Source organism: Crocodylus siamensis, chromosome 1 (assembly GCF_052110815.1).
Source record: "Crocodylus siamensis isolate JL-2025a chromosome 1, ASM5211081v1, whole genome shotgun sequence".
In the NCBI taxonomy this organism is placed as follows: domain Eukaryota; kingdom Metazoa; phylum Chordata; order Crocodylia; family Crocodylidae; genus Crocodylus; species Crocodylus siamensis.
Window position 1 is genome coordinate 152,983,669 of NC_143395.1, and position 15,841 is coordinate 152,999,509.

At 51.5% G+C, this 15,841-nt stretch overlaps 1 protein-coding gene across 3 annotated transcripts; it reads right to left on the reverse strand.

The window, feature by feature from the left end:
• Positions 1 to 1,392: 1,392 nt before the first annotated feature.
• Positions 1,393 to 15,576, reverse strand: DLK2 (delta like non-canonical Notch ligand 2). Of its 3 annotated transcripts, none has more exons than XM_090045875.1 (6): positions 15,209 to 15,576; positions 8,711 to 8,812; positions 6,501 to 6,564; positions 4,553 to 4,683; positions 3,478 to 3,622; positions 1,393 to 2,889 (listed from the first exon to the last, which is right to left on the reverse strand). In XM_090045875.1, the coding sequence occupies exons 1-6, from the start codon at positions 15,279 to 15,281 to the stop codon at positions 2,112 to 2,114; spliced, it is 1,293 nt and encodes a 430-aa protein (XP_089902001.1). In that variant the 5' UTR covers positions 15,282 to 15,576; the 3' UTR covers positions 1,393 to 2,111. The 3 variants fall into 3 exon arrangements, with proteins under 3 accessions (XP_089902001.1, XP_089902019.1, XP_089902011.1); XM_090045893.1 differs by lacking the exon at positions 15,209 to 15,576 and adding an exon at positions 11,163 to 11,274; XM_090045885.1 differs by lacking the exon at positions 15,209 to 15,576 and adding an exon at positions 10,886 to 11,118.
• Positions 15,577 to 15,841: the final 265 nt, after the last annotated feature.

The following is a 15,841-nucleotide window of genomic DNA, read 5'->3' on the forward strand; positions in this document are numbered from 1 at the left end:
CACAGCCACAAGCCCAAAGGCCACCTTTGAAGCATGCTGCTGGGGGCAGGGATGAGAGGAGTTATAGGAGAGCTGCTCTGGCAAAGATTTGGGAGGGGAATGGACTAGGGGAGACAGGAAAACAGCTCCACTATGGAAGGGGTCTGCCAAGTATCTGATGCTTGGCACTCTGAGGGCAGGGGACACTGGCTCTGGTGTTTCATTTGTTTTATTTGATAAAGTTACATCATCCACCCTTGTATTAAAAAAATAATCTTTCTGGTGAAGCCCCTGTCCCCTCTCCCCACAGTCTGTTTGCCTGCTCTGCTTCTTCCTTCACCTAGAAACCTCACTCCTGCCTGCTATCTGGTTTCTCAGCCCTGGAAGTGACGTGGTCTCTGAATCCCTCTGAATACAGCATGGGAGACTCCCTCCACCCTGTGTGAGGCTTGGCTCTAACTCTTCCTTCCTCTCCCCCCAACACACACCTTGGAGCCTTGTCCCCCTGTGGAGCGTTTCAGTTCTCTAACTGGAGCAGTCCAGGCTGAGTGGATCAAACTAGGCAAGAAATGCTCTAGTTACATGCTCCACTCTCTTAGAATCAGAACCTGTGGCAGAGGTGATATCTTTTATTAGACCATCTAGATATTTGCAGAAAAAAAAATCGTTATTTTTTATTTATTCATATGAATTTTCATTTCCACCTAGAGGAAATTTTACAATCTTTGCATTTTCCTAAGACTGAGGAAGGGTGTGCATGCCCCAAAGCTTGCAAATAAAGAATTGTTTTGCAAATATCTAATTGGTCTAATAAAAGATATCACCTCTGCCATGAGTGCTGATTCCTTTTTCCTGTAGACCAATATGGCTACAACCTGTATCCCACTCTCTTAGATGCCTTTGACGGGCTTCAAACGGAAAGGTGCAGTCACAGCAACTTTGATGTCAGTGCCACCTCTTTGTTCCCCAGGGCTATCCCAGGCTGTGGATTTAATCTCTAACCTCCTTTGCATCCCCTGTGGAGGGCCTAGTCTTCAAGTGTTCCCATGCCTGGTTATAGGTTACTCCTGGTATCATACTTTGAGAGGGGGAAGTGATGAACTGGAACCAGGCTCACCACCAAACCAGCCGCACCTCCCTTCCAGCCTTCTCCACATCCAGTTCCACCTGAAGGCACCTGTGGGGAGGGCAAACCTGGTCCTCATCAACCCTGGAGGGAGCTGGCTTTGTGTTAGCAGCACATCTGGCTCTGTCCCTTCCCAAGAGCGGGCAGTGAGGTGGAAGCACATGCTGAGGCAGGGAGGGAGCTTCATGAATTGCCATCCAAACTAGATGGGATGGGTTGATAAAGGGGGGGGAAAGTCACATGGGTCATGGGAGGGGGAGGTACAAAACATGCTTGCAACCCCTAGGCCAATAGCAAGAGGGAGGGACATTGTATTGAGTCGAGAAAGGGCACGATGGAGTATTGAACAGTTCTCCAAAGTTCCTCCATACTGGCTCCCCCCCAAGGCCACAGAGGCAGATAGCTGGTTTGCTTCCAAGAGAGGTGGAAGCTGACATGGACAAACTATGACCTCCAGAAAGAGCTGGGAGCCCCAGGGGACTGCAGAGCAGAGCACGTGGAGAAGTAACAGGTCCAGAGGCCCTAGCAGGGGCTGTGGTCCAGGTCCAGAGGCCGCAGGAAGAGCTGTGGCAAGGGATCACCCAGTGCAGAAAGCTGTGCCCTGCCCCTGATCTGGCACTGCCAACCTGAGTCCCAGGAGCTTGGTTCAGTGCAAAGAAGATGGTACCAGTGTCCCTTGGTGCTAGCTGCCAAAATCAGCATGCTGCTGCTTCCCATGGTGGGCTTTTCTGGTGCAACCCTTTTGACTCCCATGGATGCTCAAGGTGCCTAGATGATGAAAATAAGAATAGATGCAGCCAGGACATCATACCAGGTTGAAGAGCTGTGGTTTCAGATAAGGATTTGCTGTCCATAGGAATGCTTCCCTACTGAATCACAGATCAGTTTGCACCACAGACCTTTAGTGCTTTGGAAATATTCAACCAGAATGGCTCCCAGGGCATGGTTCGAAGGGTTTGTTGGCATGGCGACCTGCCAGAGCCCAACTCTGAGAATGCCAGAGTCCTCACAGCTCTGTAGTCTTCCTGGGCTCTATCAGGACTGCATTTAGCATGCCCACTTGACACTCTTGCTCCTGTAGCTTCCTTGCAGACTGTGAGGGGCTTTGGCACCAGTTGGATCTCCGGCGCCCTCTCTGCCAGTTCCTCAGAATTAACAATACAGTGACAAGGACCAGCACAACAGTGAGCACCCCAAACACCAGCACTGTCACCAGCTGGGCCTCACTCAGCCCTGAGTCCCGTTGGGTCACCACCTCTTTGACAGAGATTTTCAACAACCCACTTTCACTGGCTTTTTCGCTGTGGTTGGTGCTCCGCCTCCCAGTAACCACAGTTCTGACAGGCTCAGGCTGAGTAACCCAGGGGTACTCGCTGGTTGTGCTTCTCCCAGGATCGTTGTCCTCCCTGTCAGCTGGATGGTAGAAGGTGATCCAGGTTGGTTCTGGAGTGGCGACCTCACAAGTTTTACCAGTGAAACCATCTGGACACAAGCAGTCAAAATCATTGAAGCGGTCATAGCACTTTGCTCCATTCTTGCATGGTTGGCTGGCACAGTCATCAATGTTAACGGTGCAGAAACGCCCTTCAAAGCCTGCCGGGCACTGGCAAGAGAAGCGGTTGATACCATCGTGGCAGGTGGCACCATTGGCACAGGGGCGCATCAGGCAGTCATCTATGTTGTTCTCGCAGAGGGCACCAACAAAGCCAGCCAGGCATTTGCAGGTGAAGTTACTAGCAAAGCCATTTTCATCCTGGCACTGGCCACCATTCCTGCATGGAAACCTGCAGGGGGGAAGCAAGGAAAGGTCATGGACTGGGGCTGAACACAGCCTAAGCCCCAGGGGGGCATGCATCCAGTATAAAATACCCCTCTGGCCTTAAGAGTTCTCAGGCTTTGCACTGGTGGGGGGCAGGAAGTAGGGGTAAGTTCATCTTCAGTGATCAGGGGAGAAGAAAGGGCAGGTATTTGGGTCCTTCCTACTTGAAAGAGAGAAAAGTCTGTCCCCCCCACCAAAGATTCCCTAAACATGGACATGGGTATGCCTAGGACACACTTGCTCCTCCCAGTAACATCAGTGTTCAGAGTAGCTGAGTACAGCCACATTTTCCATAATGAATAAACCAACCCTTAAAACAGGAAAGGGTGGCTCCCAACAGGTCTCCATGAGCACATAAAGGATGCATCCCCTGTACCCAGAGACAGGAATCAGCTCTGAACAAGAGCCCAGACTCTACCTAACACGGGACCAAAGCTCAGGATGGTTTGAGCTTAACTTCACGCTGCACCACTGATGGTAGAGTAGGATCCAGAGCTAATGCTCTATATAATCTCCCTGCCTGCTCTGCCCCATCTCTGCTGCTGTATCTCACCCTGCCTTCTCACATGGCCCTATCTTCATCTCACAGTCCTTTCCATGGAAGCCCTCGGGGCACAGGCAGGAGTACTCCCCATCTCGGTCGTAGATGCACTGGGCCCCATTCTGGCAAGGAGGCTGGTGCTCACAGATGTGTATATCTGAGGGAAGAAAAAGAGGAGGCAGTTGGTGAGAGGAGATGAGCCCAATGCAAATTCTCCAACCTGCCCTATCGAAGAAGAGCTAGAGCAACAGCAGCAGCTGCTTCCACCCAAATAACAACAGTGCTTTGGCTAGCACGCATGCACCTTGCCTCAGCTGCGGCTCTCACAGTGCTTTCATGTTGGCCCCCTGGCAGGGATGCAAAGTTGCAGAGAAGGGAAGGTCCTTAGCTGCTCTGAGCATTGCAGAAAGGCTGACATACAATGACACACAGCATGCTGGAGACTCTGCTTAGCCTAGATCAGCTCTACAGGGAAACTGCTTCCGCTCCATCCTGGACACTTGCTTCCATTTGGAAGCACACAAGGGGATCCCACCCTGCTGGTTGCTGAAGGCAGGAAGTTCTGGGGGAAGCAGGAGGCTCAGCAGACTGCTCACTGTAGTGTGGGAAAGGCAGCAAATATCGCCCGTCGCCCTTCCGCAGGTCAGCTGGTCTTCTAGGATCCCCAGCTTTGCCGACTGGGATCAGATCCCAGCAGCTTGACCTTCTGCCACATAAAAGGAAGGAGTGGGCTGAAGCTGTGACAGAAAGATGACACCTCATCCCCCAGGGAGCTGGCACAGGCATCACAATGAGAAACAGGTGGCCACCAAACTGCTGCTAGCAGACACAGCACCACCCTTCCATTTAGGGCATGCAGCCCTAACTGCGAAAGGGTGAAGCCTACCATCTTGTGGAGATAAATCTTGGGCACCTGGATGGAAACCTGGCCCCTGTGCCCTCCACATTCCCCTTCCCAGTGTCACAGGGCAGTTGGGCAGCACCTCAGCTTCTCTCCACCTGGAGCTGCTTCCACCCAACAAGCTGGTCCTCACAGGCCCCTAGGCTGAACCTCAAGCCCATCCCTGATCCAGCTGGTGGGACATACCTTTGTCACAGAATTTTCCTGCCCAGCCATTGTGACAGATGCACTGCCAAGGCTGGTGGCACGTCCCATGGAGGCAGCCTGGCATCCGCACACACTTCTCACAGTACTCACCCTCCCAGCCTGGGTCACACCTGAAGGAGGGCACAGGAAAGTTAGTCAGCCTTCCCAGCAACAGCATAGCAAAGCAGAATGAGATTACATAACCATTTACAGAATGCTGCCTTCATGCCAGTATCCTAGCACGAGAAAGTGCACGGGGCTGGAGAAATCCACTCAGAGAATCCCATGGATGCAGAAACATACTTCTCCTGGGAAACCACCTAAGCCAAGGGAGGAAGCTGAGGGGCTAGATGCTGTCTACCCCCTGGTCCCAGTGCCTTGTTGGGAGTATCCATCAAGTGCCGCTCCCAGATTAGCATTATCTCATAAAACCCACTACTGGGGAAGCTGCAGTTAGCTTTCCCTGTCTTTCTCATCAAAGCCCCTTCCCAACATTTTACTCCTTAATCCTCTCAGATGGAGGACAGGAAGCAGAGAGAGGCAACTGGAGGAGCAAGAGGGATGCTGAGATATAGCTCATGCCAAAACCCAAGAGTTGTGGCTTGACAGCCTTGATTTTAAATGCTAGTCTGTGCATTTCTTTTCCCCTGAGTTTAGACAGCCAGAAAATTCCTGCACCCTTTCAGCCAGGCAGCCAGATGAAGAGGCAGGGAGCAAATACCTCTCTTTGTATTACTAAAGTGTGTCTCTATTCTTCTTTAATTGAGAAAACTGGAGTGTGCACAATAATCCAGATGTGAAGCCACATACAGAATTCCAGAGGTGGTCCATTTATGGGATCACCATAGTTACAAGGCAACCATAAGAGTTATGGGAAAGCAGTCACTGGAGCACGCAGCAGGATGTTGGCCCTAATAGAACAGTGGCTGGTGATTATATGAAATGCAAAGCTGTTTCTGGGCTGGACAATCCCTGCCTTCCCAGGGAGGAAAGAGGAAGTGTTATGAGCACTCAGGTAGAAGCAGAACTGAGCTGAGCTGAGGTGACAGACAAGTAGAGATGTAAGAATCAGGACTCAAAACCATCACTAAATTAAAGCTCACAAAGGCAATGCCACCCCCACAATCTCAAGACTCCAGAAAGATGGCCGCTCTGAACTTCTCTTCTCTGGAGCAGAGAATGATACAGCAAGTTAGTGAAAGTCCTGAAGCAGCACAGGCTACGTGAAAAGGCTCTGCAGGCCTCAATGATTTTGAGAAGGAGCTGCCAGGCTACTGAAGGCTTCAAAGAAGAAGCTGAAGACTCCAGACTGAAAGTTGTAGCCAACAATCCAGAATGAAAGTAGTAACCAGCAATATGGCCACCATACAGAAGAGCACAGCATCTCTAATTTGGCCTCGCCACCCTAAAACACCCCCAGAAACCAAATTGCTTCGCTGTCTACAGAAATGAGCTATCCTGTAGATATTAGTATTTGGGCAGCACCTGGTTCCTATCACTAACATGAAGAGCCAGTTACAAAGAGTTTGCAATCCAAAGGAGCTTACTGCTTTCTAGGCATTCAGTGCTGTCTGGGGAGCTGCCGCATGGTCTATCTGAGGTCCTCTAGGACATGCATCCCCATCGTATCTGAGCACTAAAGATCTCTCTTGCATGGGCCCACTTGGCTATTGCAAAACTGTGCCAGTTGGTTGGTTTCAGACGTGATCTAAAGGCAAAGTCTGTAGAACAGAAGAGCACAGGAACCAAACTTTCCCACTGGGAAGGTGTCTACTCAATATGGGGGAGCATCTGACTCTGGGAACCTGGGTGAGCTGAGTGGGATGAGACCATCAGCACTCTTCAGCTTAAAGAGAGATTTGGAGGTTATGGGGAATTAGTCAGAGGTACTGAGAGACCAGCTGTTCTGGCCATGAATGCAGTTCAGCTGGAGACCCAAACATCATACCTGCACTTGCCATCCTGGTCACAGCACCCATGCGCCAGGTTACAGTGCTCACTGCAGTCATCACCTGCAAGACAGGGCACAGACGAGTTACTACACAAGGAGGACATGCTGCGCACATGAGATCCAGGACTCCAGAACTGCCCATGCCAGGGGCTCCTGTTCACTCAAATCAGCCTACACTGGAGCCCACTGGACCAGGCAGCCCTGTTTTCCCTTAAAGTCATTAATTTCCTCCTCCTCTGCTCATCTCCCACTGCTTTACATTATGTCACTGAGGCCTTTTAAAAAATGCCAGGTACCCTACCCCACAGGGTCTGATGGCTTTACAAGAGAACACACCATGGGGGAAAGAACTAAATGTAAAGAACAAATCAGTGCTTGCAGCACAGTTGCACTTGGGGAACTCCGGCCTCTTGTGTCAAGTACGGTACACACAAGACAGCCCCTGTACAGTTAGCTCAGAAATTAGGGTTATGACACAGGTAATGACTAAAATGCTGGGCCTGGAGTTACAAACCTACCCATGTGCATCAAGACTCTATATACTCTCCTCATCGTGACCACTCTTCATACATCACTTACATTTGATCAGAGACTTCTGTGGACAAAGACTCTGTATACTGTTTGTATTTACAATGTCCAACACAATGGGGCCTAACTTTCAGTTGCAGCTCTGGATGATACTGTAATACAATAAATTACCAGGCTGTTTATCTATGGGGCTCAAGGAGGCCCTCTCACTAGTCACCAAAGAAGCGAGAGGCTCATAAGCATCTCTGATGAAAACTAAGTTTCCCCAGGAACACGTGCGATAAGCAGATAAGAGATGGATTAGTAAGTACTAGCTCTCTCCCCAAAGTGTCTCTGCCTCTAGGAGACAGCTGCTTTTTGGGAGAGTCACTCATCCAGAGCTGTTAGAGTCGCTGTGACCTGGCTGCAAGCATAAGCGTAAGGTAAGAGTGGGGGATAATAGCTTGACAGGTGTTAAGTTCTGTTTATTTATTTAAACGCCCCAAAGGCTGTAACTGAGCTGTGACCTGGCTCTGCTGCCTCTCATCCCTATGCTAGCCCAGCACTGGCCTGTTTTCTCCAGTCAGGTGTCTTCTTTCATGTCCAGCTTTCTATCTTCCTACATGCCGATCACTTATTGCCCTCAGCCTCTCCGTCTCAGTGCACCAGCTCTCCCTTCCCTGTAGAGTCCTGGCACTGAGAACAGTTGGCTTTGCAGGGATCAGAAGGGGCCACTAGGTCTAGTTCAGGGCTCTCAGTCCCACATTATCTTAGCAACCAGGCCAGTGAGGAGGCTTCATTCACTTAGGAGCATGGAGAAGACCGCTTCTCCACCTGCAGCCTGTCCAGCAGGTGTCACTGCACACTGGAAATAGGGGTGAGATTCAAAGTGAGTGGAAGAGCATGGGTACAGCCGGAGTGCAGCAGCCACCTTCATGACATCAAGTATTATCTGGGAGGCTGAGCATCCTTTAGTCCCAGTCCCAGACAGGTAGACGGTGAATTATTAGGAAACGGAGTCCATCCTCCAGGCCCATCAGTGGAGCTCATAGCAAGCTGTCAGAGACTTTTTAAGCTACATTACATACAGTAGAAAAAGGAAGGGAGGATGGGGTATTCTTGTGTCTGCACCTTAAAGTTCTTCATTGCAAACGAGAGACAGACTCCTGTGGCCAAAATCAGAACTAGAAACCTACAAAACATGCCACGGATAATATAGAAAAGCATTGTGGATCAGGTCAGCCCGTGATCAAGTACTGCTTTCTTCCATGTCTACAAGCAATTCTGCTGTGGTAGGTGCTTTGTGACTCTACCATTTAGTCACTTTGGGAAGGGATCTCCATTCCCAGGGTCCAAGCTGGCCTTTTGGACTCTTCCTGTCCTTTCCTGCCTCTTGGGAATATCACATTTATTAGCATAACCTAAGCCTTCTGGCACAGAGCCAGTGAGCCTGCAGCCCAAAAAAATCTCCTTTCTTACTGCCTGTCCAGCCCTGTGCTGACAGGAACCTCATGAAAACTGGGGCAAAGGACCCTTTCTGACTGCAACCTCACAAAATGCCTGAGAGCAGGTCCTGTATTCTTTCAAGCCGTGATAACTTTTCTTTTACTGGACAGTGGTGATTTGAGGAGACCTCACCATCACCCATGTAGGTTTGGAAGATGAAAACTGGAGAATGACACATTTCTGCCAAATCTCACCTTGGGCAAGCTGGTGATGGGCCAAGAGAATCCAAACCAAGGACATGAGCTGAAGACAGCAGCTCCTGAGCATGGTCAGTGTGGCCCCACCGAGAGAAACACCTAAAGGTATATAAAAAACATGATCAGAAATGCCCTAAGTTCACTGCACCACAGCTCTGCTAAGTTTGCTTCACACCTCCCCATTTCTCCATTGTCCCAGTGTTTCTAGTTCTATGATTGCTTAAATTTGTATAAGGGCTGTCTACTTGTGACATTCTCGGTGCCTCTTTTGGATATGCTCTTGCTCAGGATCCTTTCTATACCAAAGACATCTATAGATGAACAGTCCTTTTAAACACATATGACAGAAGTATAAAGCTGAATATGAGGATTGGCAATAATGCTAGAGTTCAGACCACCTCCTGGCTCCATTATGGGTTAGGAGAGTGTGAACCCCCACTCTAATCTGTCTGTGTATTTCAGCCTAATATCTGCTTCCCCCTTTCCCATCTTTGTTAAATACTGAGACCTCTTACATGACTCCACCAGTGCATTTCAACCGTAGTCTACTGACTTCTATGGTGCCCAGGCTGCAGTGAAGAGATTTCCCTGCTTTCCTCACTGCCTCCAGGATCAGTGCTCTCAGCTGTGCAGCTGGTGACCTGATGTACTCTGACTAGGCAGTGAGCTGGAGCTAGCAAACCTAAAACTGGTAGCTAAATTCAGAAGCTCCTTCTGTCTCTATTAGATTCAAGGGAGCAGGGAGCAAGGAGGAGGGCAAGTCTCTGCATCTCCAGCAGGCAGTAAATGCCACACAGAACATCACTTTGCAGTGCATGGGTGTGCAGCAAAGGCCCTTAGACATAGGACCAAAGCTTAAAGGAGCAAAAGCAAATACGTCCCTCCTACCTAACCTCCACCTAACCCGCCTCACTCAGGGCGCCAACATTCCTCAACCCAGGTGTTTTCTAGACACTGCCTGTCCTCCTGGAGTATTTGTACTCCTGAAAAATACTTTGTTCCCTCACTGCTTGCTTGAGTATATTCTGGCTCTTAAGAGCATGAAGTTCTAGGGCAAGCTCACTCAGGGAAAATACTGTAATGAGCGATGAAGCAACCGCCCATGAAGAATAGTGAATGGAGAACGGAGCAAGTTTTATCCAAATGTGTGTGTTACCAGCAAGGGGCCATTCCACGTGAAGATGGGATCTCAACCTACACAGTCAGACTGGGCCAATATTTAAAAGCAGGATGTGAAAAAAAGACAGGCACTTGCTCCAGGAAGTGCTGCAGGCAGGGGCTGGTCGTCTGTCTGGGTCTGGACTGGCCCAAATGATGCTGCCAGAAGCACCCTTCCAATGACTAAATCAAGCTCTTATTACCTGGGGTCATGAAAGATCATGGGGCCCTTCTGACAATCATCACTCTGTGGGCTGTCGGCCTCACCATCCTGGCCACAGGCCACCTTGGCCAGTCCCTTTCTACCACCCCAAATGCCACACACGGCTAGGGATGAACACAGGGCTTTCCTTCACTTCCTGTCCTAAATTTGCACAGTGCTAGGGCGGACCGCCTGACAGCTGCTGCCTTCCAGGAGCGGGTGAAGCAATTCCTGTGAATCTTCTAAAATAATTTAGGGATTAGGGCTGAACAGTTGGCATCCTCCTCCTCCTCCTCCTCCTCCTGCGAGGAGCTCAGCCTCGAGCCGCCCGGGTGTCATTGCAAAGGTCGTTTCCCCCTAGGCTTGGGCAGGGGCTGTGAGGCTCAGCACTTGGGCCAGCACCTCCTGCTCTAGCTTGGCAGGATGCCCTCAGCCCTGAGGGGCCCGAGGACACCCAGCACCAGCCCCGGGGCAGGACCGCCCAGAGCTAGGGCACAGGGGTGCCTTGTCCTTCGCATCCCCGTGTCCGGGGGCGGTCGCCAGCCCCCCCCCCGGTGCCTGGACGACAGCTCAGGGCTTTCCTGGGGCTGGGACTCCCGACCCCCTCGCTGCCTCTGGCGCCGGGGGATGCGCTGGGAAAATCGCCGGCCCCTGCCACAGGCTCCACGACCAGCGCCGAGGTCGCTGCAGCCGGCGGGGCGGGGGTCCCCCTTCTCGCCCCACGGCGGGGCAGGGGCAGCTCTCGCCCTCCTCCTCCTCGCACGGCGCCCCCCGCCCGGCCGGGCCCCTGCCGCCGCCCCCTGGCTCCTCACCTCGGCGATCGCGGCAGCGCGGCGGCTCCTAGGCGTGGGGCGGCGCGGACTAGCGGGGGCGGGCGCCATGCCCTGCCCTGCCCCGCCCCGCCCGGCCCGGCTGCGGGGCTTCGGGAGGCGCCGGCTGCCTCCGGGCTCCCCGCCGCCGCCGCCGCCGCCGCGCGCTCAGGCCGGCTGCCAGGGGCTGCGTGTGGCTGCACATCCCGCTCCCGCCCCGCGCGGGTCACGCCGCCGCCCGCCAGCCGCGCCGAGCCCCGCACCGCACCGCACCGCTCACCTGCCGCCGCCCCGGCCCTGGCAGCGCCGCCGCTCCCGCCTCCCTGCTCACACACACGTACACACACTGCCTGGGCTGGCCCAGGGCTGCACGACCGCGCGCACGCACACGCACACACACACACACACGGCCTGCGCTGCGCTGGGCTGGAGTGGCCCAGTTATACACACACACACACACACACACACACGGGCTGGCCCAGCCCAGGGTTACACGAGCATGCACGCACACACATGTGCACACACACACGGGCTGGGCTGGGCTGGGCTGGGTGGCCCAGAGTTATACACACACACGTGTGCACAGGCTGGCCTAGCCCAGGGTTACATGAGTGTGCATACACACACGTGCACACACACACACACACACACACAGAGGCTGGGCTGGCCAAGGGTTACATGAGCACATGTACACACATGCATGTGCATGCACGCACGTGCACACACACACACACACACACACACACACAGAGGCTAGGTAGGCCCAGAGCTTTCAGCCCTGCTGCACTGCAGGGAGAAGGTGTGGAGAGGGGGGCAAAGAAGATCCCCCCACCACCTAGGATCTGCCCCAAGCCTGTGGCAGGGGGATTCCTCTATGGGGAATAGCACTGTAGATGGCTCAGACCTGACCCTGAACTCCACAGTGGGCAGTGTTGTGGTCAATATCCCACCCCTTCCCTGTGCTCCAGTCTGATGATGGTTGGGGAGAAGGGGTCTGGGGGGACTTGACATGGAGTGGGATGTAGGCATGAGAGAAAAAATAAAGGGATAAATGGCTGTAGGTACCAGGTATCCACCTCCAGGGCTGGAGAGACAAGCTGCCAGCAAGGAGAGCTCCCAGGCAGACTCCTGAGCACCACCCCCTGTAAACCACAGCTGCTGGACATGGCCTAGCCTTGCCTGCTGCACACACTCATCACAGGGGACACCGAGTCAAGCCTGGGGCAGGAGAACCAAGCACTGTAATCAGCTTCCGACTGACAGAGTGAGCCTGGGGGCTTTCCAGGCATCTCTCCCTCTGATTCTCCACAGTGGCGTTAGCACCAGTGCCACTTCGCCCACAGAAGCAGCAGTGCGAGTGAGTCCTCGCCTGGACACATCACATAAAGATGCTACGTTTTAATGGCTGCATATTCTAAGCCTGGTTGAAGTGGAGTTTAATGGTCATATTTGTTTCTGTTTTCTATCCAAGCATACTCATTCTCATCTTTGGTATTAACCATCTCTTGCAGAATGTTTCCGTCTTCTGGTCTGGTGTTAGAAGGATGTGCCGGATTATCTGGGTTAAGTGAAAACTCTTTCTTCAGCCCTTCCTGTGTAGGCCAAATGCTATTTTACAAGCCCTGCCGTTTTCAACCCAAGAGATTGGTAGGCCCACAGAGTAATTCTGGCAATCATTTCTCATGGGGGAAGGACTTTGAAGGCCCTGTGAACTGAAAGCTTTTAAAAGATCATCTGGAGAGGTACTGGTACCTCAGAGCCTCCTTCATTAAACCAGGGAAGAACAGCTAGTCCCCTCCAGGGCCTCTCTCTTACTTGGTAAGGCCTCTTGTCTATTATTGTATAACCTCTGAAAATGTTGACACTTCTCATTCTTCAGCATGACTGGCTTGCCCCATAGTCTGACCACTTTCTTCCTGTCACCTGTGCTCAGTGTTTGCCATTTCTTCCCACTCCAGAATTGCATCAATCAGCAACAGCACCACAGCCACTAACTAAGGTTCAGGCTGGACATCAGGAGACATTACTTTATAGTTAGGCCTGCCAGGCTCTGGAATGGACTTCCAAGTGAGGTGGTACTCTCTCCTACCTTGAGGGTCTTCAAGAGAAGGCTGGACAGATATTTGGCTGGGGTGATATGCCCCTGGCACCCATTCCTGCCCAGGATAGGAGGTTAGACCTGATAATCTGTTTAGGTCTCTTCTGACCCTAAGCACTATGATACTATGAACTCTGTGCTCATATCTCCTGTTCTAACATCCTCCAGTCCTCTCTCCATCAGACAGGCTTCTCCCATTTTCCTACCCTCACTTTACGTCTTTTCCACCCTGGGTCTACAGCAGTCCCCTTTTCATTCGTTCTTTCCTCAGCATCTCTGTCCTTACTTAAAACTACAGCAGCTGCAGCCCTCCTCAGGGAAACTGCATTGACCCTGGGACCCTAATACTCTCAAGTATGGCTTTGTTGAAACCACTTCCCTGCCTGAAGCATCTATTGTCCTCTTGAATATCACTGAGACAGATACCCTGGCTCTTGAATGGAGAAAGGCTCTGAGCCACAGCTCTGATGTAACCACCTCCTCTCTCTTCTTGGTTCTGAAATCTCCAAACTTTGAGCACATAAACAAGCATCTCAATCTGCCACCGTCTGTGGACCTTCCTTGCTGAATCATCCCTTTGCAAGTCAGTCAAAGGCACATGGCCTCCCAAGGTCACAGAGATCCAATTCCAGTCTGTTCAGGAGCCTTCAACCATCTTTTCAGGTGTATATGGAACACAGCTATATCAGCTCCATCCTGAGGGGTCTTGTCTGGTTCTCCATCTGCTGCAAAGTCACTATCTTCATCTTCAAGCCCTTCATGGTCCCAGCTCCATGTGCAATTGTATCTCTCCTTCTCATGATACTATAGCTTTGAGGAAAAGGAAGCCGGGGGGCGGGGGGAAGAGATAATACCCCTTCCCCTCCTCTGCTAAAAGCATGAAAACTGCTTCCTCCATTCCCAACTTGCCCCCCAGCTGGTGCTGCTAGATGAGCAAAGAGAGCTCCCTCTCTCTGTCCCTGTCTTCTCTGAACAGTGCCCAGGACTCCTACTTGCTTTCTCCGCTCTGATAATCCTACCTACACATAAGGAATTAATTGTCAGCACCTTTGCCATAGGGCCATTCATCCATGAGCCCCACTCCCCATCCCTGAAACAATGCTGCCTTCACCCACCTCCTCAGACGCCACCCTGGTGTAGCAGTTGTTAGCTATTACTCACTCTTCCTACCTCTCCCTGTCTTCTGTCCTTACCTGCACTCACACCTTTTACTGGGATAATGACTGTGTACTGACACTGTGCATTGTGAAGCCATTGTACAAACAGGCCCCTATGCAATTAAGCTGCAGTTTACTTAGCTTGTGTCAAGAGGAATGTTGCATCTGCTAGACTGTAGTGTGTGTGTGTGTGTGTGTTGTGCTGATATCCTGTATATTTTTGTACTTGTGATAGTGTGTATTGTGCATGTATACACATGCTTGCATAATGAGGACCACTCCTTGTTGATGTCAGTGTATGTATACCAATATGTACTCCCAACTCACTGCTGTCTGTTGAAGGGGGAGACAGCATTAAATTACAGTAAGTGGTATAGGACCCAGGGTTTTCCATTCTGCTTCTCTCAAAGGTGAGAACTGTGGCACTGAGGGGGAATCATGGGCAACATAATTCAGAGTGGCAAAATGGACGAATTTAAACAGACAAGGCTTGTTGTCTTTTTCCTTTTTTGTCAGCAATCTTAATGTAATTATTACAAAGAGAAAGAGGCAGGGAGAGGGGAAATAAGGTGGGTAGAAAAGAGGAAAGAAGGGGGAGGGGAGGGAATGAAAAAAGGAGTGGGAGAAGACCTAAGATGAAACTTCCTAAGGAGTGAAGGGCTCTTGTCCTCCAGGGCAGAGTCCTAAATCTAGGACTTTGATCACCATGTCCAGCCTCCCGGAGACCTAGTCAGGCATTGGAAAAAGGATTCCTGCACTGTACTGCAGGCTAAGACTCTGCTCTGCTCACTGTTATGCCATCCCATCCCTGGAGGCTTCTCGGATTGAACAGCTGCTGGGTCAGAATTAGGAAGGATTTTTTTCTAGCCCTAAGAATCTGTTCAGAGATTTTCCCCTGTTGAAGAAAATCCCACAAAGTGGGAACCTGGGGTTGGGTTGGAATGACCTGTCACCCTGATGCATTTGTGCCTCATCCCCATGGCATATCCAAGCTGAAGAGCCCTCCCCACCCCACCCCAAGCTACCCTTTAAAATTACCATCAGCACTCTCATAGAGACAGAAAAAATTACCTGTCAAAACTGACTGGAGCTGCTTTCCTTTCTTCCGACGTCTGGAACCTGCTCCTTGGAGGCAGCTGGACATCAGTAGCACAAGGCAGATGCTGATCTGAGGGAACAGGTGATGCTGCCACTTCCCCTTCACTGAGGAACCTTCCCCAAGGCAAAAAGGAAAAAAAAACCCCAAAACCCCAAACAAACAAAAAAACCCAGCTTTCCTGTGCAGAAGCCCAGTGAAATGCACCCCCTCCTGCCCACTCTAATCCTTCAAAGGAGACAGGGGAACAGCAGAAACCAGCTGGAGGGAGTCCACAAATACTGCAGACCTGCCAACTCAAATTAACATCTCCTAGCTTGGCTCTCACTCCAGGTCACTCTCTTGCACATACACACTGCACAACACCAGGCTGGGTTTACATATTAAAACAAAAGTCCACGCCCACCCCCCTTTTCTTTTCCCAGTCTGCCCTGGCCCACAATACACGCCAGCAGCCTGCTGGCCCTACAGCAGTGTAACCCAACCCCCTGCCATTGTTCCCCCTTCCCCAAGGTCTATATTTGACTCTGCTGCAGCACCGTGTGTGTGTATGTGCCTGTGTGTGTGTGCATGCATGCGCACGCTCCGATATTTGTTCAGAACCTCAT